We start from the raw sequence: 26,887 nt of genomic DNA, 5'->3' as shown, positions 1-26,887 counted from the left end.
CTTGGGATAAGGCCTTGCCAGTTGCCCTGCTCACAGAAGCAGGCTTAAATTAAGCCCCTTTGAAATACTTTGTGATAGGCCATTCCAGGTGTCTGCCCAGCAGGAGAATCTATAAATGCTCTAAAAGACCTAGCATTTGCCGATTATGTAAAAACGTTGGGCACTGTACTCATCTCTGTTCATGAGCTTGGGGGTCAGAGCTGGAGGGTAAACATGGAGGAGCCATTGGAAGATAGATGGCTTTTAATGCCATGAGACTGGAGTGCCTAGGGAGAGAGTGTGGAGAGAGAAGAGAAGGAGCGTGGAGCACCCCAACGCTTCGAGGTCAGGTTGAGGAAGAAGACTTGTCAAAGGGATGTAGAGTTGGAGAAGTAGCAGAAAAGCCAAGTGACCTGGAGACCAAGAAAAGAGAGTGTGTGAAGGAGGGAGCCGTCACTTCTAGCTAAGCTGCTGGGAGGTCAAGTAAGAAGGGAGCTAAGCAACCACCCGGTTTAGCTCTTAGAGATCACAGATGACCTGGGGGGAGAGTGACTCTGTGCGGTCCCACTTGAGTGGGTCGAGGTGAGAATGGGATGTGAAGGCGTGCAGACGGTGGCTATAGACACAACTCTGTCGAGCTTTGCTGTGAATGGGGAGGAACATTGTTGGCAGCCGGAGCAGAAGAAAGTGATGAGGGTTGCTAGGGTGTGTTTGATGCTGGTGGGAGTAACTAAGGGTGGGTGGGTGGGTAGACTTCGCTACCAGGTGGAGAAATGGGTCTCAGGTAGTAGGGAAGAGTCCTCACCCCCAGGGAGATGGGGAAGACAGGGGGTGTGGGTCACTTAGAGTGTGGGAAGGATGAGGCAGTTTCCCTCCAGTGGTTCCTGTTTTCCCAAAGAATGAATTAATCCTGTGATAAACCATAATGGAAAAGAATATGAAAAAGAATGTATATATATATGTGTGTGTGTGTGTGTGTGTGTGTGTGTGTGTGTGTGTGTGTGACTGAATCACTCAGAAATAGACATAGAAAGTAGCACAACACTGTAAGTCAACTATACTTCAATAGAAGAGAATTTTTAAAGAAAGAATGAATCAAGCTTATTGCTGGAGGAGAGAGAGCTACAGGTCCTTTGAGGAGAAAGAAGATGTGAAATGTTCATTTTGGGGAGTAGGAAAACAAACCTTCTATGATAGAATAGGATTTCTAGGCAGGTTGAGAGTCCATCTGAGATGTGGAATCAAAAATGACAATTTCAGAGGTGAATGCACCATGAAGCTGATGAAATGTACAATTCAGGACCCCTCACTCAGGCCCCTGAGAGGGTCCCAGCAACGTGCTCACATGGCCATATGCTTCTGTAAAACTTGCCAAAATAAGATACTTTAACTGCAAATGGTAAAGCCCACTGTCTGTTTTCACTCCAGCTTCCCCTCTGTCACCCTTTTCCCCCGCCCCCGGTGTTGGAGTCGCTGTGGGGATTCGAGGGTATGTTAATGGTAATGCAGTTAATGTGGTTCCCAGTCACTTCCACACATAGCTAAGCTAGCCCAGCCATCCTGGTGTGGGAATGGCTTCCAGGGAAACTCCTGTCACCTGTGCCTACTCACTAGGCGTCGTGCAGTGAAGGTGCAAATCCCAAGGGCCCATGTGATATGAATGCATCCAGTGCTCTTGTCACTATAAGTACATGGGTGGTAGAGGGAAAATGAGATTTGAAATATACAGAGTCAGTAGCCAGTCTGTGGAGAGTATTACGGGGCTATGCAGGCAATTAACTGATACCAATAAGGTATTTTTCTGGACTTTGTAACCTTTGTGGCATTTGCCAGCCTTTTCAGTTTGTAAGTTGTGATCTCTTGTTTCACTGTAAATATTTTTTTTCATCTTTATTGGAGCATAATTGCTTTACACTGTAAATATTACTTTCTGTACCTAGTTTTATATTATTTTCTTAAAAAGCTCTCACCCCCCAAAACAATTATATACACTTCAGGCTCCCCAAACCTGAGACCAGTTGGCCTGGTTGGGGGATTTTCTGCAGCCATCGCTCCTGTGTAGATGTGGCTGTGAGGGCATCCTCCACACCCATTCCCAGGGTTTCTAAGGCTATGGGTTGGGGGCCTCTATGGATGGCACGCCTCCGTGTCAGCGCAGGCCTGTGTACGTGTCCCTCGTGGTTGTCTGTGTACCTGGTGTGTGTATGGGTGTCTGGGCCTCTGGCCTGTTCCTGGCCGCCCTCTCAATACGGGGCAGCGTAAGGGCTTGGGGGAGGGGAGCTCGTGTCCCACACGCGCTGGGGCCCTAGGGAGGCGGGAGGCGGAGAAGGAACTGAGACAGCACAGCTGGCCTAGTGTCGCTGCTTCGCCTCCCCCGCTGTGACGTCTCCCCAGGCCTGGGTTCCGAGGCTCAGCTCCTCCCTCTTTGTTCTTCAAAGAGAAGGCTGGCTTCCTGGGACCCCCTGGGTCCTGGGAGGGGGGAGTTCCTGGAGAGTTGGGACCTGGGGGTTGGGGGTGGGGAAGTAGGAGGCCCAGGCCCCTGGGCCAAGGGAAGAATCAGGATAGAAGACTTCTATAGAGCCCCAAACAAAACAGACAATAATCCCTGCCTTACGGCACATACGTCCTTGTGGGGGAAACAGTCAAATGCACATCGTACAGAATTTATCATTTGTCAGTTGGTGATAAGTGCTATGGAGAAAAGTGAAGCAAGGAAGAGTGGAGAGTGGGAACTGTGACTTTAGACAGTAAGATTAGGGAAGGACTCACTGAGAAGGTGAAATTTACAGAGGTGAGGGCACAAACAGGGCCACCTGGGGTAAAAGCACTCCAGACAGAGGGACAGGCTGGCTAGTAGGACAACCTGCCAGGCTTGTCAAGGGAACAGAGAGCAGCAGGGGGCGGAGTGGGGTTGTCTGGAGTGGACGTAGCAGGTGAGATCAGAGCGACAAAGCAGTAGGCTGATTATATAGAACCTTCTAGGCCATCGCAAGGACTCTGTCACCTCTGAGTGTAATGTGAAGCCATTGGAGGACTTTTTTCCCCCTAGCTTTTTTGTTTTGTTTGTTTTTGGAACTTTTAATTTTTATATAATTTTAAATTTTCAGAAAAGTTACAAAAAAGTACGAGGATTATACATCAACTATTATTCTTCAATTAAAAAAAAAAGGAAGAAAGTACAAGGAACTCCTGTGTACTCTTTTCTCTGTTAATTGTTCGCGTTTGCTCCGTTTGCTTTATCATTTCTCTCCAAATATAATATAGATATAAAATATTTGTTTTCTGAATCATTTGGGGGTAAATTGAAAACGTCAGGCCCTTTTGCCCAAGTGACTCAGTGTGTTTTCTGAGAATGACATTTGTAGTAATAATAGACATAGTAGTACAACTATCAACATCAGAATATTAAAATTAATATAATACTATTATTTAATGCCAGTCCATACTTAAATTTCCTCAAGTGTTTCAATTATGTCCTTTATAGCCCTTTTTTCCCAATCCAGGATTCCATCCAGGATCCCACACTGCATTTAGTTGTTCTGTCTGTTCAGTTTCATTTAATCTGGAAGATTCTTGATCTTCAGTTTTTTAATATATATCCTGGAATTAAAAAACAAATTATGGAAGTATAGTTGATTTACAATGTTGTGTTAACTTCTGCTGTACAGCAAAGTGACTCACTTATGCGTATTCTTTTTCATATTCTTTTCCATTATGGTTTATCACAGGATACTGAATATGGTTCCCTGTGCTATACAGTAGGACCTTGTTGTTTAGCATCCTATATATAATAGTTTGCATCTACTAATCCCAAACTCCCAATCCTTCCCTCCCCACCTGTCCTCCCCCTTGGCAACCACAAATCTGTTCTCTATGTCTGTGAGTCTGTTTCTGTTTCATAGATATGTTCATTTGTGTTGTATTTTAGGGTCCACATATAAGTAATGTCATATGGTATTTGTCTTTCTCTGTCTGACTTACTTCACTTAGTATGACGATCTCTAGGTCCATCTATGTTGCTGCAAATGGCACTATTTCATTGTTTTTGATGGCTGAGTAATATTCCATTGTGTATACACACATCTTCTTTATCCATTCATCTGTCGATGGACATTTAGATTGTTTCCATGTCTTGGCTATTGTAAATAGTGCTGCTGTGAACATAGGGATGCATGCCTATGGAGTGGGATATACTCCTGGTATATGCTCAGGAGTGGGATTGCTAGATCATATGGCAACTCTATTTTTAGTTTCTTGAGGAACCTCCATACTGTTTTCCATAGTGGCTGCACCAATTTACACTCCCACCAACAGTGTAAGAGGGTTCCCTTTTCTCCACACCCTCTCCAGCATTTATTATTTGCAGACTTTTTAATGATGGGCATTCTGACCGGTGTGAGGTGGTACCTCATTGTAGTTTTGACTTGCATTTCTCTAGTAATTAGCGATGATGAGCATTTTTTCATGTGCCTGTTGGCCATCTGTATGTCTATTTAGGTCTTCTGCCCATTTTTCGATTGGTTTTGTTGTTGTTGTTGTTGTTGAATTGTATGAGTTGTTTGTGTATTTTGGAACTTAAGCCCTTGTCAGTCACATCATTTGCAAATATTTTCTCCCAGTCCGCAGGTTGTCTTTTTGTTTATGGCTTCCTTTGCTGTGCAAAAGCTTGTAAGTTTGACTAGGTCCCATTTATTTTTTTATTTGCGGTACGCGGGCCTCGCGCTGTTGTGGCCTCTCCCGTTGCGGAGCACAGGCTCCGGACGCGCAGGCTCAGCGGCCATGGCTCACAGGCCCAGCCGCTCCGCGGCATGTGGGATCCTCCCGGACCGGGGTACGAACCCGTGCACCCTGCATCGGCAGGCGGACTCTCAACCACTGCGCCACCAGGGAAGCCCCCCATTTATTTATTTTTGCTTTTATTTCTATTGCCTGGGAGACTGACCTAAGAAAACATTGGTATGATTTATGTCAGAGAATGTTTTGCCTGCGTTCTCTTCTAGTTTTATGGTGTCTTGTCTTTAAGCCATTTTGAGTTTATTTTTGTGTATGGTGTGAGGGTGGGTCTTCATAGTTTTGAAGAGTACAGGATGGTTTCCTTGTAGAATGTCCTTCACTTTGGTTCATCAGATGTTTCTCCACGGTTAGATTCAAGTTATTCAGTTTGTGCATTTTTGGCAGGAACATCACCCCAGAAGTGGTGTGGTGTCCTTCTCAGTGCGTCACATCAGAAGACACATGTCAGTTTGTCCGAATTTTGAGGTATTGACTTTGATCTTGAGGTTGAAATGGTGTTTGCCAGTTTTTTCCAGGTTATCATTTCCCCTTGATAGTAATTAATATGCAATTTGTGGGAAGATACTTTGAGATTCTTTACTACTTGTACCTCACTAAAAGTTCACCCACTAGTTTAGTATCCATTGATGATTTCTAACTCCAGCCCTCCTTCTATATTTATTAGTTGGCAGTTTACTGTAACAAGAGTGTTCTCTTTTCCTCCCATTTACTTATTTATTTTATTTTATTTTATTTTTGCGGTACACGGGCCTCTCACTGTTGTGGCCTCTCCCATTGAGGAGCACAGGCTCCGGACGCGCAGGCTCAGTGGCCATGGCTCACGGGCCTAGCTGCTCCGCGGCACGTGGGATCTTCCCAGACCAGGGCATGAACCCGTGTCCCCTGCATCGGCAGGCAGACTCTCAACCACTGCGCCACCAGGGAAGCCCCCATTTATTTATTTATACTGATATGAACTTTGGATTCTTACTTGACTCAGTGCATTCTTTATTTTAATGCTCAGATTGTCCAAGATTTAGCCAGTGGAAGCCCCTTTAGCCACAGCCCCCTAGCTGCTGTGTCTTTTTGATATACACCCAATATTTTTGAGCACTTCTTTACTTTCTGGTGAAACAAAATGTTCTAAGATCATTTTGTAATTCCCCAGCTGCAGCCCTAGAGACACCCTTTTCTCCAAGGAGTGCTGGTTCGTTTTAGTAGAAAATGGTATTTAGTAACCAAGATCTGAGCACTTGGTGTGTTTATCACTACTTGTGTGTCATTCCTTTTAGGCTGCCTCAGCAGACAGAGCTAGGAATATAGGTGAATGTATACATTGTGTATGTGCATACATTTCCTTATATTACATTTCCTTCCTTAACTATACACATTAAAACCATGAATTCATATTTATACCCTACTGAGAGATTTTAAAGAGAGGAACGACAGAATCTGATTTATGTTTTAAAAGGATCACTTTGCCCAGTGTGTTCAGAGTAGACTGTAAGGGAACAAGGAACAAGAGTGGAAGCAAGGAAATAATTTAGGGGCTATTGCAATAATCTGGGTGAGAGATGACGGTGGCATGGACCAGGGTGTAGTAACAAAGAGTCAAATTTTTTACCTATTTTAAATAAGAAATTGTTGACTGATTTGATGTGGACTGTGTGTGTGTGAGAGAAAGGGAGATGAATCAGAGATGATTCTAAGGTTTCTGGTCTGGCTAACTGAAGAAATGGAATTTCCATTTACTGAGATGGAAAGACTACAGGTGAAGCAGTTTTGGGGGAGATGACCAGAAATTTGGTTGGGACGTTTTAAGTTTGTGATTCCTTATTAGATATCCAAGTAGAAACAATAAGTGGGCAATAGGATATATGCATCTGTAACGCAGGGAAGAGTTTTGGAGCTAGAAATGAAAATTGGGGATGCATTAATGTAATATAGGTTCATATTTTAAACCATGAGCCTGGAGATCATCAAGGGAATGAATATAGATAGAGAAGAGAAGAGGCTAGAAAACTGAGCCTTGGAAACACCTCAACATTTAGAGATCCAGGAGATGACGAACTAGCAAAGGAGTCTGTGAATGAATTGTTAATGAAGTGGAAGGAATATAAGAAGAGTGTGGTGTCCTAGAAGGCAAGTGAAGAAAGTGTTTCTAAGCAGGGAGAGTAAGCATCTGTGTCAGCTGCTGCTCAGTAGTGATCAATGGATTTAGCAACGTGATGGTCATTTTGTACGTTAACAAAAGCAGTTTTGATGAATGGGGGTTGGGGGCACCTGATTAGAGAGGGTTCAAAGGAAAATGGAAAGATGGTGTTGGGAACAGTGGGCATAAGAGAAGTTGTTTTGCTGTAGAGGGGAACAGAGGAACGTAGTGGTAGCTGGAGGGGAGTTGTGGGGTTAAGATGGCGTTTGTTGTCTTGCATGTTGTAAATTGAGATAAACTTCATTATGTTTGTAGCCTGGTGGGAATAATCCAGTTAGAAAAGGGGGAAATTGATGGTAAAGAAAGAAAACAGAGCAATGTCCTTGAGTGGGCCAGAGGGAATGGGAGATCTAGTTGGTGTGGGGGTTGGCCTTAGTTAGGTGGAAGGGTTCATCTACAGTTAGGAGGGAGGGGAATAGCATGTGGTCACAGACTCAGGTAGGTAGGCAGGTGCGATTGCCGATGTCAGTGGGAAAATTTGTTCGGAATGCCTTTTTTTAAATTGAAGTATAGTTGATTTATAGTGTTATGTTAGCTTCAGGTGTACAGCACACTGATTCAGTAAATACATATACGTTTTTTTCAGATTCTCTTCCCTTATAGCTTATTACAAAATATTGAGTATAGTTCCCTGTGCTATACAGTAGGTTCTTGTTGGGTATCTATTTTATATATAATAGTGTGTATATGTTAATCCCAAACTCCTAATTTATTCCCCTACTTCTGCTTTGATAGCCATAAGCTTGTTTTCTATGACTATGGGTCTATTTCTGTTTTGTAAATAAGTTCATTTGTTTTGTTTTGTTTTGGTTTTGTTTTTAGGTTCCACATATAAGCCATATCGTATAATATTTGTCTTTGTCTGGCTTACTTCACTTAATATGGTAATCTCTGGGCCCATCCATGTTGCTGCAAATGGCATGATTTCATTCTTTTTTATGGCTAATATTCTACTGTGTATATATATATATATATATATATATATATATATATACACCACATCTTCTTTATCCATTCATCTGTCGATGGACATTTAGGTTGCTTCCATGTCTTGGCTATTGTAAATAGTGCTGCTACGAACATAGGGGTGCATGTATCTTTGCAAATTATAGTTTTCTCCGGATAAATGCCCAGGAGTGGGATTGCTGGATCATATGGTAGCTCTACTTATAGTATTTTGAGGAACCTCCATACTGATCTCCATAGTGGCTGCACCAATTTACATTCCCACCAACAGTGCAGGAGGGTTCCTTTTTCTTCACACCCTCTCCAGCATTTATTACTTGTCGACTTTTTGATGATGGCCATTCTGACCAGGGTGAGGTGATACTTCATTGTAGTTTTCATTTGCATTTCCCTAAATTAGCGATATGGAGCATTTTTTCATGTGCCTCTTGGCACATGTATGTCTTCTCTGCAGAAATGTCCATTTAGATCTTCTGCCCATTTTTTGCTTGGGTTGTTTGAACTGAACTGTCTGAGCTGTTTGTATATTTTGGAAATTAATCCCTTGTTGGTCGCATCATTTGCAGATATTTCTCCCGTTCTGTAGGTTGTCTTTTTATTTTGTTTATGGTTTCCTTTGTTGTGCAAAAGCTTTTAAGTTTAATTAGGTCCCATTTGTTTATTTTTGTTTTTATTTCCGTTACTCTAGGAGACGGATCCAAAAAGATATTGCTGCAATTTATGTCCAGGAGTGTTCTCCCTGTTTTCCTCTAGGAGTCTTATAGTCTCTGGCCTTACGTTTAGGTCTTTAATCCATTTTGAGTTTATTTTTGTATACGGTGTTAGAGAATGTTCTAATTTCATTCTTTTACATGTAGCTGTCCAGTTTTCCCAGCAGCACTTATTGAAGAGACTTTTTTCCATTGTATATTCTTGCCTCCTTTGTTGTAGATTAATTGACCATAGGTGAGTGGGTTTATTTCTGGGCTTTTATCCTGTTCCATTGATCTGTATGTCTGTTTTTGTGCCGGTACCATAGTGTTTTGATTACCGAATGCCTTTTGAACACAGTGAAACAGGAAGTAAAGCTGAAGGAGGATGAAGGGATTCGTGGTTTGATGTGAAAAGGAATGAAAGAGTCGTATAGGGGAGATGGAGGGGAAATGGATGGGGAAATGTGATATGATTGCTAATAGCACTGAGAAAACACCTGAGTTTGGAGTTATGAATTCAAATTGGCAGTTAAAACGGCTTTTTGCTTGATATATAACCTTTGGAGGAGGAGTAGAAGCAGGAATCTGAGGCCCGCAAGAGGGCGCTTGTGGACAGGTCCTGGGTGGCTGAGTCCCTGAGAGTCTTGGAATAAAATTGGGATCTGCTCCAGGGGAAGACAGCACTGGAAAAACAAGTTGCTTTCTTCATCGGAGGCGGCAGTAGTATCCAGTCCCAAAACTACTGACGCTGTGAGCAGGATTCGAACCTGCGCGGGGAGACCCCATTGGATTTCGAGTCCAACGCCTTAACCACTCGGCCATCACAGCCGCCTGCGGACTGGGGCCTGCGGAACTATAGCTGCCTATCAACACGCCCGCCTCTCGCGAGCGCTGTCTTGATGTCAGTGCGCGTGCGCGCGCTTGTGAGGCAACGGCCCTACAGAAGCGGCGACTTTCCAGTTCTCTCTCCCTGCCCCGAGCCACAGTACAAAATGGGCCCAAAGGTCCCACACCGTTGAAGGCAGACAAAGGGATGCCGCTACACCCTGGTTCTTGACAGCTGGGGGTCAGCCTCCAAATTCACACTAAAAGTGCACAGGGAGCAATGGGATGGCTGGTAAGAATAATAATCCTTTTATATGTACTACAGAGAGACGCCCTGTCAAAGTCAAAGTCTGAAAATGTGTCCCCTTCGCAGCAATAATATACTAGAGCCAACCGTCCCAGGCACCGCTGGGATTCGAACCCAGGATCTCCTGTTTACTAGACAGGCGCTTTAACCAGCTAAGCCACGGCGCCGTTGGGTGGGTTGTTGAGTCTAGATGTAGATCAGCTGTTCCTGAGGGTCACTAATCGAGACGACCGAAATAACGGCTGCCACGGGGCTTCAATGACTCATCCTTTCCAAGGTTCCCCCTTTCCTTCCCAAGTTCTGAGCCTGAGGGTTAATACTCTGCACCACCCGCCTCTCCCCCACACCGTTGGGGAGCAACTCGACTATGAATGGCTGCGTGGCCCCCCGTCCCTTAGCCACCTAGACTGACCTGCTTTCTCAGCGAGAAAGGGTTTGTGGAGAAGAGGGATGCGGGTCCTCAGGGGAGGGAATGGCTCCCTCTCACTACAACCTTCCGGAAAGGGGGGCGCCACACCTCCCCACAAAGAACTCCCCTAACCCAACCCCCAAAGTTCATTCCACAAAGTCCTGGTATTTTTTCTTTTTATATTAAAAAATAACAGACACGATATCAAAAACACAAATATCAGCGGTAGAGGGTACAGCTGAGAACACCTGGGTCCCACCTGAGGGGCAGCACCAGGGACTCCACGGTCCACCAACCTCCCCCACCCCGGAGCAGCTAGGGGTCTGGACCACTGGGTCCTGCTTGGGCCTCAGAGGGCTGGCTCTCCAAATAAATAAACGCAGCCCCAACCCTCAGGGACAGGGACTCCGGCTCAGCTGGGGCTTGGAGAACCACTTCAGCAGCTTGTCAGCAACCTTGTCCAGGGGAAGGAACAACTCCTCAGCAGGGATGGGAGGTGTGGCTTCTCTGGGCTGGGCTAAAGAGTGCCACCCTCTGTTCTCTAAGAGGCCAGAGGCAGCCCCTGGATCCTGGGCTGCTGACGGGGGAGGTCCCACACCCCCTACAGCGGGAGAAGATGGGACAGTTTTCTATTGGTTGGTCCAGCCACGTCTCAGTTCTGCGAGTTGGGACATGGGAGAAGGAAGCTTCTCATGCATTCCCGGAGGTGGCCCCAAATGTAGTCTAGCTGGTGCCATTTTCTGCGGCAGGTAAGGCTGGACTGGATGAGCTCCCACCTTGTTCCTCCTCCTCCATGGCCAGGTCCTGAGAGCTTGAGACCGTGGCCCCAGCTTGGGCCTGGGCCTCATCACCGCCCTCGCCCTCACCACCACCGCCACCCGCCTCGCCTCCACCCTCCTCCATGGGCTCCAGCCCCAGTCCATCCATTTCCGAGAAGAGTGGGTCATCAGGGTGGCCAGGGTCTTGGGTGCTGCTACCGCAATCCACACAGGCCTTGGAGAAAGAAAGGATATGAGTGAGTCAGGCAGAGTTCTCACTGCTGACCTGCCACCCCAGCTCCCCTTGTTCCCCAACTCGAGAGTACTTCCCAAAATGTATGCCCAAGAAACATTAATCCATACGGATGCGCATGGGGTCAACAAAATTGGAAAACGCATTGTGCTCTGTATCCAGACCGCACTATACATTAGCACAAGACTGGCCGAGGAAAGGTCTACAAAAACACCCGTCATTTAACACTAAGCAACCCAGCAGCAAATTTAGTGGAATTAACATCCTTCAGAATTAATGATGCAAGGAGCAAGGAGGGGATCAGCCCTTAGCCTCTACCCTTTCAGCTTGAGCTCAATTCTTTCTTCTCCCTCCTGGCCCAGACTTGACTTCTCACCATCACATCAAGGGCCCGAGGCAGTTGACCCTTCCGGACCCAGGAGTGCACAGCACCCAGTTCCCTCCGCTGGTCCTCTGAGAACCGAGGCTGCTGCTTCTGCATAGCCCGGAGCCGCTCCCGGTCCTGCTTCAGCACAGAGGCCATGTCCCTGCTCCGGGAAGGGGTTCAGGAGGCAGAGAATGGGAGCTGGGGCCAGGGCCCACGAGGCTGGCATTTTTCCTTTACCTCAACTCCCCAGCTCCCCACTCACTGCCTCATGCTCCTCCCCTGAACCGGTGCTCTGGGAATTCAGGCCTTCCAAGACCAGGAAAGCTGCCCTCAGCCTGACTAATGATGGGGCTCCAAGGGGCGGAGGGCAGAACAGGAAAGCCCCAGAGCAGAGCCAGGCCCAGAAAGAAAACCCCAAGTTAGCTGCAGAGTGAGGGTGGGCCGCCAGCCTCCCCACTCCTCTGAAAAAGAGGCAGAGGAGGTCCCTGAAAGTCCTCACCTGGAGGGCACCTGATAGGTCATCATGACATGCTGGTCAGCATTGGCCATGAGCAGCCAGATGGGATCCTGGAGCACGTACTTAATGACCTGGTCCCCGGGCTCAGCCCTGGCACGGGCAGCCCCAGCCTCAGCCTCGGAAGAATCGACGCTGCCGAAGTACTTGCTCGTGTGGCTGCTCTGACTGCTGCCTGTAGAGTGAGGGGTGGGCAACCAACAGAGTCAGGCCGCCCGGCGCTCCACCAGGCCTCACTCAAGCCCACTGGCCTTAGGAAGCAGGGCAGGGGCCCAGGCTGCTTGGCCAAAGTGGGGCCTGGCCTCCCAAACCCCCAGACACTGTCCTACCCCGGGAGGTGTTGTGGGAGGCGGGGCACTCACGCGTGATGCTGGCTGAGGTGCTGCTCCCCTCATGGGAGCCTGAGCCAGACCCAGAGCCCAAGGAGCCCGAGGCAGCAGAGCCCGTGCCAGAGCGCGAGTCCTCCTGCAGCAGCAACTCCAGTAGGTCGCTGGAGCCCGAGAGCGCGTCCTGGTTGGAGGACTCAGTTATCTCCACCTGGGGGAGGGGAGGGGAGGGGAGGGGAGGGATTAAGGGATCAGCACCTAGGCTTCCCTTCAACTGCTGCCTCTGGCCGGGAGCGCACCCAAGCCAAGCGGCCTCTTCCCACTCCATGATAGTGGGCCCAGGCTGAGTGACGAGAGCTGGCGCAGAGCAGCGCCGTGACGCTGGGCCCTTTCCAAGCGGCAGAGGCATGCTCAGAAGTTACTGGGATGTCCTCGCCACCTGTCAGACAGATGGGCCTGCCCCACTTCACAGATGGGGCAGCTGATTTCTGCCTCACTCAGAAACGCAGCTGGGGCCTCCCACCCCACGGCACCACCCTCTGGGGACGCCAGGTGGGCAGGAGGAAGTGCGATGGGAGAAGCAGGGGAGAGGGCCGCGTGGGGGCCCTAAGAGGATGGGGGCGGGCCTCGGTGCTCACCGGTCTGGCCGCTGGGTCGGCAGTCTCCTCGCTGGGAGGGGGGCGCCCAGCACTACTCCCCTCGACACGGGGGGGCTCCTCAAGCTGCAGCAGATTTAGCTGGAGCGGGGAGCTGCATCTCGAGTTGAAGAGCAGAGAGTCGGGGCGGCGGGGAGGGCTGGGGGGCGGCAGGGGCAGGGACGGTGAAGGGGAGTGGGAGGCGGGGGCCTGGGGTGCCCCACAGGGGTAGGTGGGTGGGGCAGGGAAGAGATAGTTGGGGAGCACCAAGGCCACCACTGGAGTCACCAGCGGGGCAGGGAAAGCTGCAGGAGACACAGATGTGGGTGCAGGAGGGAGAGGCTGGGGGCCTCCTCTGGGGGAGAATGCGGGGAGGGGGCAGGGCTGGACCACAGCTGGGAAGGGCGGTGTGGCTGGTGGTGGGGGCCAGGGGGCAGAGGATGGCACAGGTGACGGGTGGGAGACGTGGCAGGGGGCTTCGGCCTGAGGGGTCGGGTGCTGGCGGGAGCGCTTGGCTTTGGATCGGCAGTGGTGGCGGCGGCCGGGGGCTGCGGGGCCGTGGCGGCAGCCTGAGGGGAGAGACTAGGGTAAGCAAGGCCCTCGACCTGGGGGTTAGCACCCCTGCCACCCCAGCCGGCTGCCCTGCCACTCGGACCAGGGAGAGGATAGGCCCCAGAGAGTCTGCCTCCCTGGCCCACACGTAACAGAGGGGACTCTGGGGAGGTGGGGGGACCTTCAGGGAAGACGTGGGATTCACTGACAAAGCGGCCGGGGAAAGAGAGGTTACACGAGGCGGGGTGCTGCGGGTGTGCAGAAGACCAAGGCCTGCTGGCGGACAGCAGGCAGGCGAGGTCGTGGACGAGTGGGCAGGTGGCTCTGGTCCAGCCACCAAACTCCAGCAGGCAACTAACTACCAGGCTGGGTGACCCTCCGGCCAGCGGGGCCGCGCTCCGCGTGGCTCATGAGGGAGCCAAGTTCCTAGCCCTATGCCCGCCTGCAGGGGGCCTCCCTCAGGCACCTGGAGGGCTGCCATCTGCCCTTGAAGCCCTGCCCCCACCCGAAGTCGTCCCAGTCCTCCCTGCCGGTCTACACAGATCTCCCAGTCAGCGGCAACTGAGTCCTGAGTGGGCTCGCTTCCTGCCCCGGCCCCCAGACTGGGCCTGGAGTGGCTTACCTGGAGCAGAGCGCCCCTGCCTGCCTGTCTCAGTGCTGCCCTCCTCTGGCGGCAGCCTGGACCCCTGCCCGCTGGGGAGGAGCTAGCAAGGGGCCATCCCTAGGCAGGGCCCTGGTGGCGGAGGTGGCAATAGCCTGAGTCCCTGGAGCACAAGGACCTCCCTCAAGAACCCCTCCCCCGACAGTCTGGCCCTAGACCGGGCGCAGGCAGGTGGCTACCCCGACTTACCGGGGCCCGAGGGGGCCGTGGAGGAGCCGTCAAGTTCACGCACCCTGCCGAGGTCGCGGAAACGGCTGAGGAAGGCCTGCTCCTCCTTCTGGGTGTGCAGGGACAGCACAGCCTTGGTCAGGCCCACTGGCCGGTAGGCACCTGTGGCTGGGTCAGGGGCCACCGTGGGGCTGGGGGCTGGGCTGGGAGCTGGGCCGGGAGGCAGGCCAGGCAGGTCCTCCATCATGATGATGTCTGAGGAAGATGAGACAGGGGAAAGGTCAGAATCACCTTAAGTGTTAGCACACCCATACCACACGGCACCCTCCATGTCCAGCAGCTTAGCCAAAGACCTGGCCTCTGCCCTGCGGCCGAGCCTGGGCCTCCCCTGCATCTCTTGGCCGCCTCCCCACCGAGAACTGGCTCTGGGCCTTCTTCCCCATGTAAAGCCGTCCCAGGGTAAGAAAGGATACTCAGTCCCCGCCAGTGGCACTACCCTAGGGTGACGCCCCCGTGACTCCTTGGAAGGGAAGCCCACACCTCGCACTTCCCTCACTCGTTTTCCAGGTCAATGCCCGAAGACCCTTCAGGGCTTTTCAACAGTCCCTGCCTCGACCCCCTGCGGGCAGCACCCCAGGCTGAACTACACCCCAGACTCTGTGTGTGAACTGACGGTGAGAGCACAGGAAGCAGGATGAGGAACAGACAAGGCGGCAGAGGCTGGCGGGCGGGTGGAGAGCAAGAAGCGGCAACCCTGAGCTAAGACGGGGGCCTCCTTCTCTCCATCAGGAACCAGAGGGCGGGAGAAGGCAGCCGGCAGGAGGGGGGACGCTGGCTGGGGGAGCAGATGGAGCCCGGGCACCGCCACCCTCAGCCACGTCCGTACCCGATTCCGGGGGCTTCTTGTCTCCCACATGGACGATGGTGGAGCTGAAGCTACACTGACTGGTGACGGACACCACGCTCTCCGCCTTATTGGCCAGGGCGAGCGGGCTCAGGGCGCCTCCTCCCACCACCGGCTCCTTCAGAGGGGCGGCCCCCTCCCCAGACAGCACTGCCGATGGATCTGTACGGAGAGATGGTGCCAGTTACCGCCCCGCTGGGAGGCTGGGAGAGGAAACCCCAGTGGGGGTGGGGAGAGAGAGGAGCGTGGAGATCTGGAGGCTGGGCGGGGATGGGACAGAGTGAGGTGGGGCCCCAAAGACAGAAATGCAGACGCAGGAACAGAGGACAGGGTTGTGGAGGCAGGACGGCCTGGCTCTTCACCTTTCTCGGCCCCCACAGAGACCGCTCCCGCCCGCTGCCTGTCCTCATCGGAGGCCGAAGAGGCGGTGCAGGACGAGGAGGAGGTGCATTTGCGCTTGGTCGTGCTGGGGAGGTTGCAGCTCTCCAGGTACCTGAGGAAGCACCAGAAGACATGAGAGCAGCGCCTGGGTGGGGCAGGGCCGGGGCCCAAGCGGGAGAAGGGGCCAGGATGGCCTTACCTGAGGATGCTGTCCAGGCAGTTGATCTGCTGGTAGGAGCAACTGGAGGCTTCTTTCCGCTCAGCCTCCTCAGGAGCCAAGGCTAGTGGGGCCTGGGTCAGAGCAGGTGCCACCTCCAGCTCTGGGTCTGCGGATTGGCAGGGAAGTGTCTTGGCCTTGAATGTGCCTGTTGCTGGGCCGAGGAGAGAAAAGCTTCTCTGGGTTGGGCTGAGGGTCATGGGACCTGCCCCGCCCCAGGCCTCACTCCTCACCCACACCCTCACCAACTCACCAGGGACACGGGGCCGGGGCAGAGGCCGGGCCCGGGACTCAATAAAAAGCTGCTGCCCCTGATGCTTCACCAGGTGCACATCCTTACAGATCTGCTGGAAGGTCACCTGTGGGGCAGGGCAGTGGGCAGCATTGGGGGGCCGTGGCCAGCCTGGGGAGCCCAGGGTGTAGCGCAAGAAAAAGGCTCTAGGGCTTCCCTGGTGGCGCAGTGGTTAAGAGTCCACCTGCCGACGCAGAGGACACGGGTTCGTGTCCCGGTCCGGGAAGATCCCACATGCCGCGGAGCGGCTGGGCCTGTGAGCCATGGCCGCTGCGTCCGGAGAGGCCACAACAGTGAGAGGCCCACGTACCGCAAAAAAAAAAAAGAAAAAGGTCCCAGTGGGGAGGAGCAGAGATCACTATGAGAGCAGGACGAGAAAGAAAAGGAGGTGGACGAGGCTCCTCTGGGCTTGGCAGTGCTGACTCTGAGAACAAGGGAACAGGAGACTAAAGGGGTAAAGTGGCAGAGAGGCACTCACCGGCGCAGGAGGCCCAGGTCCCTCGGCGTCACCCCCGTTGCTGGCACTGGAGGAGCCAGGGCTGAGGAGAGGGCCTGGGGAAGTCACCTGGCCGACTCCACAGAACCCGGTAGGGCTGGGGCTGTGCACAGGCTGAGGCAGGAAGAGCGACAGGTCAGATGTCCACGGCCCTGTTCCGCACCCCTTCCTCATTCTCAAGCCCCGTCCCCTCAACTCTCACCTGTAACAGCAGCCGGTGGATCTGCTCAGAGAGCTCCTGGATATCAGGGTCCAGGGAGAGAGCGGGACTGGGGACTGGGGGAGTGAACACGTCTTCATTCAGGGGCGCCCTGCGGGGTGGGAAGGATTAGCTGAGCCCTGCCCCCTCCACACTGGCCCGCCCTCCAGGGCACCACCCACTTACGTGCGTACTTTGTGGCGGCCCAACACAAAGGCCACCTTGCGGCTCCAGGGGTGCACGAAGCCAGCCCAGCTGGTGTCCATGGTGACGTACTCCCCATTCCGGGCGCAGAAGCGGATAGGGGAGTGGTCAAAGGGCTGGCCAGCCAGCTGCAGGACTGAAGGGAGTGGGAAACGAGGTGCGGGTCAGTGGGAGGGAGAGCTAAGTAAGGTTGTGGAGCCCCCTGGAGCGCCCCCCCCCCCCCGAAATCCAAGAGGCCAAGGCGCTGAAAGACACAACTACAAGGACAGCTGTTAGGAAGCCCTGGAGACAGCCGGAAGGGAGCGCAGGATGAAAGGAACTCACTCTTCTTGTGGATGGCCAGCATGAGGGGTCGGTCCTCAGGATGCAGGAAAAGGAGCACTGGGGCCCCCAGGAGGTCCTGGGGGAGGTAGCCCAGCAACGGGGCGGCCCTGAAATGACAGGAGGCATCAGAATGGCCAAAGCCTCAGCCCTGGACACCTCCTTTTCCTCCAGGTCCTGACCTCACCTTTCATCCACATCCTGGAAGAGGCAGCTGGGCGTGTGCCTCGTAGTGAAGATCCTCTTGTCGGGGGGAATCCGGGGAGCTGAAGCACAGAAAGCATGGCCATTGGATTTCCTCCAGAACGGTCCAGCTCCTCAGCCCTCCATGCTGCCTCAGGCCCAGGCTGGCTGGCAGACAGTTCTCTCCACAGCTCTGCCCTGGGCCCTCTAGCCTACAAAGATGGTCTGGCCAATCTTTGTGCCCCATGCCAATAATGAAACTGAAAACCAAGGTACTCTGCTTTGCCCTCTCCTAGCTTAGGGCTCTCATCCAACTCTACCTCTAAAGGGGCGTTCAAACCCTCATTCTAACAATACCTTCTGTGTTCCCAAACTATCTTCCACACTCCTGTCCTGCCTCACCCCCAGCCTAGAGAAGGCCCCCTTCCTCCTACCCCAACCAGGCCAGGCGCCTGGCCCGCCCACCTTCATAACCAGAGTGAATGCGCTCTGCGATCAGCAGGCAGCACGGCTGTGCAGGGGCCCCATCAGAGACCCGGATCTTGGTCACATATGGGGTTAGGCGGAATGGCTGGTACCGAGGCCCGGGATCTCGGTCAGGACCCCCTCTAGCAAGGAAGAGAAAGAGGCATTAGGGACTGTCAGTGAAGAGCCACCCACCACCCACCTCAAGGTCATGGGCCACACAGCAAAGAAAAACGGGGTGTGGGAGGTGCAAGGGGTCTGCTCCCACGTCCCCTGCCCACCTGATACGGCAGAAGACAGACTTCTCCTGGGTGAAGTCCTTGAGGCCTGAACCTGAGACAGACCAGGAGGGCAGTAAGCACAGCTCCCCATCCCCTCCCTGGGCTGAGAAGAACCCAGCAAGGAAAAGCCTGGGGCCCCTGGCCCCTCATGGCAGGTGCTTCCTGGAACTGCTCATCCCTCCCCCCAAGCACTTCGGGACCTCACCTGCCGAGGCCCCCGTGCCCCAGGTGGGCAGGCGAGATGGGGCAGTGGAACCATAGAAGACGCCCACATCCTGGGGAGCCAGGAGCTCTGAGAAGCGGGCACCGCGGAACACATCCTGCTTGCAGCGCAGCAGGACACCTGCCTGCTCAGAAATGTAGACGATGCGGCCTGTCAGGAAGGAGACAGCCACGGAGAAAGTATCCTAGGCGAGAAAGCAAAGACAAGAGCAGGTTCAGGAGCTGTGGGAGTGGGGCTGGGGGTGCGTCGGGATACAGAGGCTGGGCTGCGCTGACCTGGTTGCGAAGCGTGTACTCAGATGTGATGTGCTCCAGTTCCTCCAGAGTGTAGGTGGACATGTCCATGGCACAAGGCTCGCCCTCCTCCAGGCTCCACTGCTGGTAGTATTCCTGGTTGGCTGCAGGGTGCGGGCAGCGGCACACTTAGTGAGGAGACTGCCCCCGTGGTAGTAGCCCAGGACCTGAACATTGCCCTCCCAGGAAGCACCACTCACCTTGTACCTGCTTGACACAGGCCAGTGCGTACTGCAGCGTGGCCAGGGTCCCAGAGCGGCCCTTGCCCCTGCGCTCTGGTGGCAGCCGAAGCTTGAGCTCCCGCAGCGCCGTCATGAGTTCTTTCTGGGTCCTTGCCCGAGCTGACTGCTCACTGCTGCAGGGCCCACAGGGAGGGAGCGGGTCTAGACATTAGCCCCAGAGCATGGCCCCCAGCCCCCTCCCCCAGCCTCACCCCACGAACCTGCAGCCACTGGTAGACGGGTTGTCCTGCTCTGAGCTGGCACTCAGGAGGCTGTAGGCAATGGAACTGCTGGGTGGGGATGGGCTCTGAGAGTTTGTGCTAGGGGAGAAGCAACAGATCCAACATGAGGAGAAAGTGGCCAGCAGCACAGGCCTGTCTCCCAGCTCAGTCTGCTCAAAAGACCACTCCTAGCACCTGCAACCCATCCAAACACACCTCTTGCTGCTTTCAGTGGTGTCCAGCAGGGCCGAGTCCTTGCCATTGCCAGAGGAGGAGCTATGTGAGCTCCGCTGAGATGCACCCCTGGACTCCGGTCCATTGGACTCATTGCCGCTGGAGCCATTGCTGTTGGCATCCGTGTCGTCAGCCACGCTGGGGCCAGGACAAGGTCGATGCTGCGGAGGCCCAGGGGATGGAGCCCCTCCAGGACAAAAGGATTCCCCCGTTCTGGGGTCCCCTCCCCCATCAGCCCCTTCGAGGGGGCCGCTCATGTCTGGGCCATGGGGAGCGCAGGAGAACAGGGAAGGCGGAGAGGCCACCAGAGAGGCACGAGGGGGCCGGGAGGCCTGGCCAGGGGAGTGAGGTGGGAGACTCAAGCCTCAGAGAGCTGAGAAGTTTGATCACAGCCAGCGCCTGAAAAGAAAGACCAAAAAGGAGAAAAACCTGGGCTGTAAATTCACAACACCTGCCAATTTCATTCAGCCCCTCCCTTTCAGGCCCCCACGTTCCTGAGACCCAGGCTTCCAATATGGAGCCTAAGCAATTTCTGTTTCCTGTCCGCGTACGGGGCGGGGCAGCGTGGGGGGCTGCAGGTGGAAAGGGGCCTCTCTTGGTCCTTCCCCCACATCCCCTGCCAGCGTGGCCTGAGGCGGTAATACCTAAGCGGTCGACTAGAAAGAACTTCAGCTGTGAGCCACAGCCTGGATACTTCCCATTCCCAAATTCCCAGCAGGCCCCCACTCCACCTGGAACTCCAAGGCCTCGGAGCAGGGTGCGAGCCTGCCGCCTTCTATATTTAGGCCTCCGGGCTAATTTTATCCGGGGGCGGTGCCACCTCCGCCGCACATGCGCGCGGACTTGCGCGGCCCCACCACGCGCTTCCGCCGCCACTGCGGTCGCCAGGGAAACCGACGTCAGCGGCTGAGCTCAGCGGTTGCTGGAGGGCCCGCAAGAGGGCGGGGGAGGGGGCGACCCCTCCCCCATTTCTCGGCGGAAACGGGGCAACGACACACTCCCGCACTCGCAAGCGCGACCAGGGGTCGCCCACCTCTAATAGATCCCCAGTCCCCGGAGGGCCGAGTGGCCGTAGGAAGAGGGGCAGCCATCGGGGTTTCAGAGGCTGGCCTTGCTCCCCAGGGCAAAACACAACCACCACCGCCCTCCGCGCAAAAGCCCCTAGATTGGCGCTCTCCAGGATCCCAATCATTCTGGTCAAGACAACACAGCCTTTCCTCCCCTTGTCCCTGCACCTTCTCCCGACTCCCAGGACCGCGGCCTGCCATTGTCAGGAACCCAGGAATCCTCTCTCTTCGGTCCCCTACTTTTCTATACACTCGCCGCCACCGCCACCCCCCCCACACACACACACAGCCATCCGAAGCAGACACACTCTGCTCTGACCAAGGCACGGACAAAGGACAGAGACGGCTGTTCCCTTACTCTCCCTCCAACCACACCCCCAACCTCAGAGCATTTTCTGAGCTTCAGGAGAAAAGGGAAGGCTGTGGCCAACAGCAGGAACTAGCACCGGGAACGAGATGTTCCAGTTTGAACCGGGCTGACATCACAGCCGGCGCGAGGCCAGGGACTGGAGGAGGGAGCGCGGGAAGCGCGGAAAGCCCGAAGGGGTCCTGGTGCTGGGGCAAAACCGGAGACCCCCGAGTGACAAAGGCAGCAGGGGGCATGCCTGATGAGGGTCAGGTGTGGGGCCGGGGCAGCTGGGAGCTGGGGGCAAAGCTGGAGGTAAGGTAGGCAGGTCAGGAGTGCGGACGCCCAGTGCAGGATTGTGAGGAATACCTAGGTCCCCGGGGACAGGGAGCGGGTGGACAACGGCAAGGAAGGCGGATTATTGGTGTGCCGTCTGACTGCCCGGGCCGAAAGCGGCCCATCAGGCTGGAAGTGGCGGCAGTCAGGCTCCGGGCCGAAGACCGGCCCCTGGGGTGGCCGCGGAGATGCTTACCTGGCCGCGCGAGCGCCCTCCGGTCGCCTGCCCGCCGCCGTTGCAGCCCGCAGCTGAGTGCAAGCTCCGCGGGGCCAGGAGGCGGGTTGCATAACGCCAGGCGCTGCCCCTCATTGGCCTCCTGCCGGCGGAGCCACAGGCCCCGCCCCCAATTGGCTGGGGATCTCGTCCCGGCGCCTGATTGGCTACTGGCCCCCACTGAGGTCAGGGCTGTGTCACACACACGGGCGCACGTGGATCTGGGTGCTGGCGCTGGGCTGAAGGGCCCCAGACACCACAGCCCAGCCAATGGGCGCGGGACGCCTTGTACAGTAAATAATGGAAGGGAGGGGAGGGGAAGGGACGGGAGGGGAAGGGAGGGGAGGTAAGCTGTCCCTCTTCAGCGAACATACCAGGGCCACAGTAGGTATTTAAGATAACTCTACTTCCTGAACTGACCAGCCTTGCACAACAGGACACCCTGGCCTTGCCAGGGGTGGGCAGAAAGAATGCAGACCTTAGGAGGTGGGCCAAGCTGGATGAGACAGCTGGTCCCTGGGAGGAGATGGACAGAAAACCCAGCTTGGCCTTTCCTAGGTTCCCCTCCCCAGCCTTGTCATCACAATAGAGCCACTTTACCCAATCCCTTCCTCTGACACTTCAAATCCTGTGGACAGCTAGGAGGAGGGTAATCGAGGGTCCACATCTGAGGAGGGGGTGGAGTGGGGGGAAGGATGCAAACAATAGAAGGGGCAGCCAGAGCCAACAGGAGCTGTGAAGGGAAACAATGGCAGGTGTTTCCATGGCCAATCAGAGAAAAGGTCACCGGGCAACCTGCATGGTGATTAGTGCTTCTCTCCTGAGGATGCAGCCACCCACAGTTACGGCTGCACCAAAAGTCGGGGCCAGGCAGCCAGGGCTGCAGGGGAACAAAGGGGTGGCTGAGAGAAGAAACCTTAGACAAAGGTGGGGTGGCAAGGGCTTCAGGTCCCCACCGCAAGGAGAAGAGAACGCCAAGGACCTCATCACCTGTCTCCTTAACTGTATTCCGCAGCCCCCAGGAGAGAACCTGACACGCAGTAGGTGATCATAAACGTGGTGACGTTGTAACTAGAGCTAGGGGAGGGGGAGGGGCCTCAGTAATAGAGAAGGAGCTGGAAACTATAATTTTTTTTTTAAGAGGCAAGAAGCAGAACACTGAGTCCTAAATTTGGGGGAACAAAGTGCCACCTTGGGCCGCGAAGAGCTGCAGTTACACAGACCCCCTCCATCCAAGCCTGATGCGTAGCTCCTCTCAGGGCTCCCTGGAAACGTGGGTGGCAAGTGAAGAGGCTGATGCTGACGTAATCAGCGTGGGTGCACACGCCTGTTACGTGGCCTAAGCTTTCCTTAACAATTGTGTTCCCCATGGGGGGGGTGGGGGGGTGGGGGGGTGGGGGGGTGGGCAGGGTCAGGGCTCTGTGGAAAAGCTTACAGAATAACCCAGAAAAACCAAAGCAAGAAAACAGGAAATAAAGGATTGAGGAGCCTGGATTCTCAGTCTTCTCTCCTTGAAAATGTCCCCCCAACTCATATATTGTGGCCCAGTCCCTTGTCTCCTTTTCAAACACCTCTTCTCTGGAAACATCCTTTTTCTTCTTCCTCAGCACTCCTTAGGGCTCTAGATGTGATCTCCCCCGGCACAGGCGATCCTTGCTCTCCACCTCCACCTCCATATTTTCCTTTTGCGTAGACAAAAGGGTCCAGCGCTCCAGCAGCTCTCAAGGCCCTAATCAGGATCCTGCCTCACGGTCCCCACAGTAACCAGACCCTGCTGCCGTCAATGGAGGAGAGGGGGTGGGAGGCGGCGGTGACGTCAAGCGGAGGAAGGGGGCGGGGCGAGGCAGCCGGGGAATGTGGGGCAGGGAGGCTGGAGAGGCAGCGGTTTGGGAGGCGGCCAGCCCGAGAGGGCGGCGGCCAGCGAACTTGGGAACATCATGTTCTTTTGGCTGGTAGCCCAGGACATGCACCCAGCCTGGGCGCCTCCCCCCAACCCAACGACAGCCACCCTGTCCCAAAGCCAGGGATTCCTGGAGAGAGGATTAGGAGGAAGGGGTCCCCCGGGGTCCCCCCTCCCCCGCCCCCGCCCCCGCCCCTGCCCCCACGCCTGGCTCTCTTCTCCAGACTCGCATCCGCCCTCCCCTTGGCTTGCTCCTACAGCTCCTGGCATTGGCTTTCCCCCTCTTCCAGACTGTACACATCTGCTGGCCCGATCCCAAAGCCAGGGCGGGAAAGTTGGAGGCCAGGTTCTGCAAGAGACCTTTGCTCCTTCCCTGAGGCCCCCTTCAGAGCCTGAATCTCTTGTTACTATGGTAGCAGAGACAGGGAGGAGGGAGAGGGAGGAGAATGGGTCTAGGATGAGGAACTCGAACTGGGAAAGAGCAAGTGGCCCAGCCTGGGGCCTGGATCTTGGGAGAGGGATAAAAGGGAGGAATGAAGGTTTGGGGCTGGTGCCTCGAGACAAGAACCAGGAAGAGGGAAATGGGGCGGGGGTCACCAAAATTTGCAAAAAAACTTAAGAATATGAGAATAGTTCCCCACCACAGCATTCACATAAATCTTACACCCTGTCACTGTTCTTTTGTCACCCTATAGCAATTTTCTTTTACCTAAAAAAAAAAAAAATTAAAAACATGACCCAGGCATTGCGCTGAGCACTGTACATACACTATCTTATTTAATCTTCAGAACAATCCTGCGAGATGGGTATCATTATCCCCATTCCACAAGGACCAACTAAGGCTCAGAAGTTACCAAACTTGCCTAAAATGTCTCATAATCAGTTCTCAGGCTCTTAACAAATGGGACCCAGGGTTCAAATCTGAGCTCTGATAATGGCTTCTCATTCTGATTTCTTACCCTTCAGGAACCTTTGAGGTGTTACCAGCTCTGGGAACCTGGGCCTCTCAAACACTCAGCCAATTCTAAGTTTGGTGCCTAAAACACAGACTCCATCCAACCTCTCCTCTACCCTGGGACATTCAGTTTGCACTCTCCACACACTTCAAATCATCACAGTCCCAGTTTTCACATGCTCACAAAGTCCTTGAGATCACCCTAGCAGCCACCAGCCCCAGTGACTTCCTAGGAACCCCACTTCCTCACTCTTCCACCTTACCGCAGGTCACTTTACCACAGGCCTCGTTGCTTGTACAGACAGATACCAGAGCACCCTGTTGGTGCCTCCTCACCTCCAGGGGCTCAGGAAGACAAGTATACAACCAATCTGCACAAGCCCATCCTCCCTCTCAGGATCCGACAGTTGCTACCCCACGTTTACTCCCAAAGATGGCTCCGAGTTCCAACCCCTCCCCTTTACACATGAGAAAGACATCCAGAGCCCTGATGTGACTAGCTCAGGGTCACACAAATCATCACCCCACCCTTTTTCAAATCACCGTATCCCCTTTGGTACCCTCTCAACTGCCCTACCAGGACCTCTCTCCAGCCTCAGAACCCCTGCCTATTCCAAGTGCTTAAGGCACCTACCAAAACAGCAGTCACGCACTGGAACGTCTCCCACCGGCTCTCAGGGGTCCTGTCCCGTACCTCCCTGGGAGTAGGGTTCTCAGCTCCCTCAGTTCGCTGACTTCTGAGCCCCTCCCCGCGGCAGTCAGGGGTACAGGGACCCTAGGGCGTTGAGGGATTTGATGTCAAGGATTCCCGCTCCCCTCTCTCTAGAGCTGAGTTCGCAGCCCCTATTCCCCCGCAACCATCAGAGCTCCCACCGCGGTGATCACGCATTTGCAAGATCCCCCTCACGGCAATGCATTAACACCCCTTCTTACAGAACCACCGTGGAAAAACCCATACCGACCGCCGCTCCTCACCCTCCACGCCTGAGCACTTACCGCTCAGCGCGCACGCCGTCCGATTTGTTCCTAACTAGGATCAAGGAGACTTGGATTCGCTTCTCCAGGCCCGCCCGCCGACCAGGATGCCACGCCCCTCAAGCTTATTGGCCGAAGGGCGCCGACCCATGCCCCGCGCCGCGTGCGGCCGCCCAGCCCCCGCACTGCCACCATTGGCGCCGCCCGCCTCCCTCATCTTCTCATTGGTCAGTTTGCCAACGAGCAGTGACAGATCCACGTGCGGGAGGGGCCACCCTAGCACGTTGATTGGAAGCTGACCGAAAGCCACGCCCACATCCACCTCCGAAGTTCTTACTGGCTGTGGCAGCGTCCCCCGACCCGCCTATATCGGTGACGCGGACGCCAGTCCAGTCCTCCAAATTTTCTCATAGGCTGAGAAGTCCCGGAGCTGTAGAGGACACGTGCGGGCGATCTCACGCGGCAACTTGTTTACCTAGAAGCTGGGGATTTTCCTTGACGACACGCTAACCCAGGACGGCCGAGTCTGCGCAGGCGCAGATGTGAGCAGTGGTGGCTTTGGTGGGGGCGCTTTGTGAGCCGTTAGGCGCGTGACAAGAGCGCCCCCGCGCTGGGACTGTGGACCTGGGTTCCTGAAGCTCCCTGAAGCTGGAAGCTGCTGGCATTACGGTGAAGCGATCTTCAGGTCTCAGTGCCGCGTGGTAACGATGAAGATGATAGCCACCTCCCAGATTATATTTTCTGTGGGCCAGGCCATGCGCTTCTTACAAACCCGGAGGAGGCGGCTGATCTACTTCCCACTGTCTCATAAATGAGACTGAGATCCAGAAAGGTTACATAATGTATCCGGATTAACACGCTAGTCTCTACTGGGGTCAAGATTTGAACTCAGGTCCCTGATACGATAAAGGTGGGCCCTAAGGCCTGCGGGAACCCTAAACATGTGAAGGACTCAGTAGATGAAGCACAAAAAGGCCCTGAGCACTGTCTTGAAAATAGTAAGCCCTCAACAAGTGATGAACATTATAATGGCTGTATACATAATGATAAGAATCACCTGGGTCCCTTACAACTGCGGAATCAATCTCCGGGGAAGGGGCCTGAAAATCTATTTTTAAAAGCATTCCCGGTAGTTCTTAGGAGCCTAAAAGTTTGGGAAACACTATTTAGGTTTCCTAGGCTGCTGAATCCTCATGCTGCAGCACAGAAAAGTGGGCCCTCCAGAACTCACCTAGCACTCGCCCCCCCGTTAAAAGTGCCTGTGGGCAGGGATGCTAGGGTGCCACGTCAAGGGCGTTATGGAGCTGGAGGTTAAAGGAGTTCAGTATGGGGTCCAGAGCCACCAGTCGGGCAACACTGAGTGCAGGGGCAGCAGGCCATCTACAGCCAGCCACACCGCACTCGGCTGGATCTCCCTGAGCTGTTTTGTTCAATAAGTATTTACTAACGCCTTCTGGATGCAGCACTGTGCTAGGCACAATGAGGGAGAGACGTTTCACAGTTGTCCATCTACTTCAGGCCTAGGAGTACATGACCACGGGAGAGACTGCAGAGCATTTGAG

The 26,887-nt window shown here is 54.2% G+C and overlaps 1 protein-coding gene and 2 non-coding genes across 5 annotated transcripts; all 3 read right to left on the bottom strand.

The window, feature by feature from the left end:
- Positions 1–9,368: 9,368 nt before the first annotated feature.
- Positions 9,369–9,450, bottom strand: TRNAS-CGA. The gene has a single exon. It is a non-coding gene; the product is annotated as a tRNA-Ser (tRNA).
- Positions 9,451–9,847: 397 nt separating this feature from the next.
- TRNAT-AGU lies at positions 9,848–9,921 on the bottom strand. Its single transcript has one exon. It is a non-coding gene; the product is annotated as a tRNA-Thr (tRNA).
- Positions 9,922–10,325: 404 nt separating this feature from the next.
- PER1 (period circadian regulator 1) lies at positions 10,326–25,414 on the bottom strand. 3 transcript variants are annotated; one of them, XM_029212024.1, is made up of 23 exons: positions 25,347–25,414; positions 19,515–19,931; positions 19,299–19,397; positions 19,057–19,211; positions 18,839–18,960; positions 18,546–18,747; positions 18,341–18,392; positions 18,060–18,202; positions 17,599–17,677; positions 17,415–17,521; positions 17,073–17,226; positions 16,890–16,998; positions 16,670–16,801; positions 16,153–16,258; positions 15,882–16,053; positions 15,664–15,794; positions 15,284–15,463; positions 14,419–14,652; positions 13,020–13,585; positions 12,418–12,592; positions 12,041–12,230; positions 11,551–11,701; positions 10,326–11,156 (listed from the first exon to the last, which is right to left on the bottom strand). In XM_029212024.1, the coding sequence occupies exons 2-23, from the start codon at positions 19,787–19,789 to the stop codon at positions 10,887–10,889; spliced, it is 3,804 nt and encodes a 1,267-aa protein (XP_029067857.1). In that variant the 5' UTR covers positions 19,790–19,931; positions 25,347–25,414; the 3' UTR covers positions 10,326–10,886. The 3 variants fall into 3 exon arrangements, with proteins under 3 accessions (XP_029067857.1, XP_029067856.1, XP_029067858.1); XM_029212023.1 differs by lacking the exon at positions 25,347–25,414 and adding an exon at positions 24,985–25,317; XM_029212025.1 differs by lacking the exon at positions 25,347–25,414 and adding an exon at positions 21,478–22,842.
- Positions 25,415–26,887: the final 1,473 nt, after the last annotated feature.

The sequence above is a fragment of the Monodon monoceros genome, unplaced genomic scaffold (assembly GCF_005190385.1).
Source record: "Monodon monoceros isolate NGI ecotype Baffin Bay Population unplaced genomic scaffold, NGI_Narwhal_1 Super_Scaffold_9, whole genome shotgun sequence".
In the NCBI taxonomy this organism is placed as follows: Eukaryota; Metazoa; Chordata; class Mammalia; order Artiodactyla; family Monodontidae; genus Monodon; species Monodon monoceros.
This window is presented reverse-complemented; position numbering and strand designations above follow the sequence as displayed.

What these genes read in the sequence shown, in the direction of transcription:
- PER1 (XM_029212024.1), bottom strand. Translation starts at nt 19,789, where the DNA reads ATGAGCGGCCCCCTCGAAGGGGCTGATGGGGGAGGGGACCCCAGAACG. An exon ending in CACGGCCCCCTCGGGCCCCG is followed by an intron (nt 13,586 to 14,418) that starts GTAAGTCGGGGT and finishes CTCTCCCCTCAG; the next exon opens with GCTGCCGCCACGGCCCCGCA. An exon ending in CTCGGGCCCTTGATGTGATG is followed by an intron (nt 11,157 to 11,550) that starts GTGAGAAGTCAA and finishes TCTTTCTCCAAG; the next exon opens with GCCTGTGTGGATTGCGGTAG.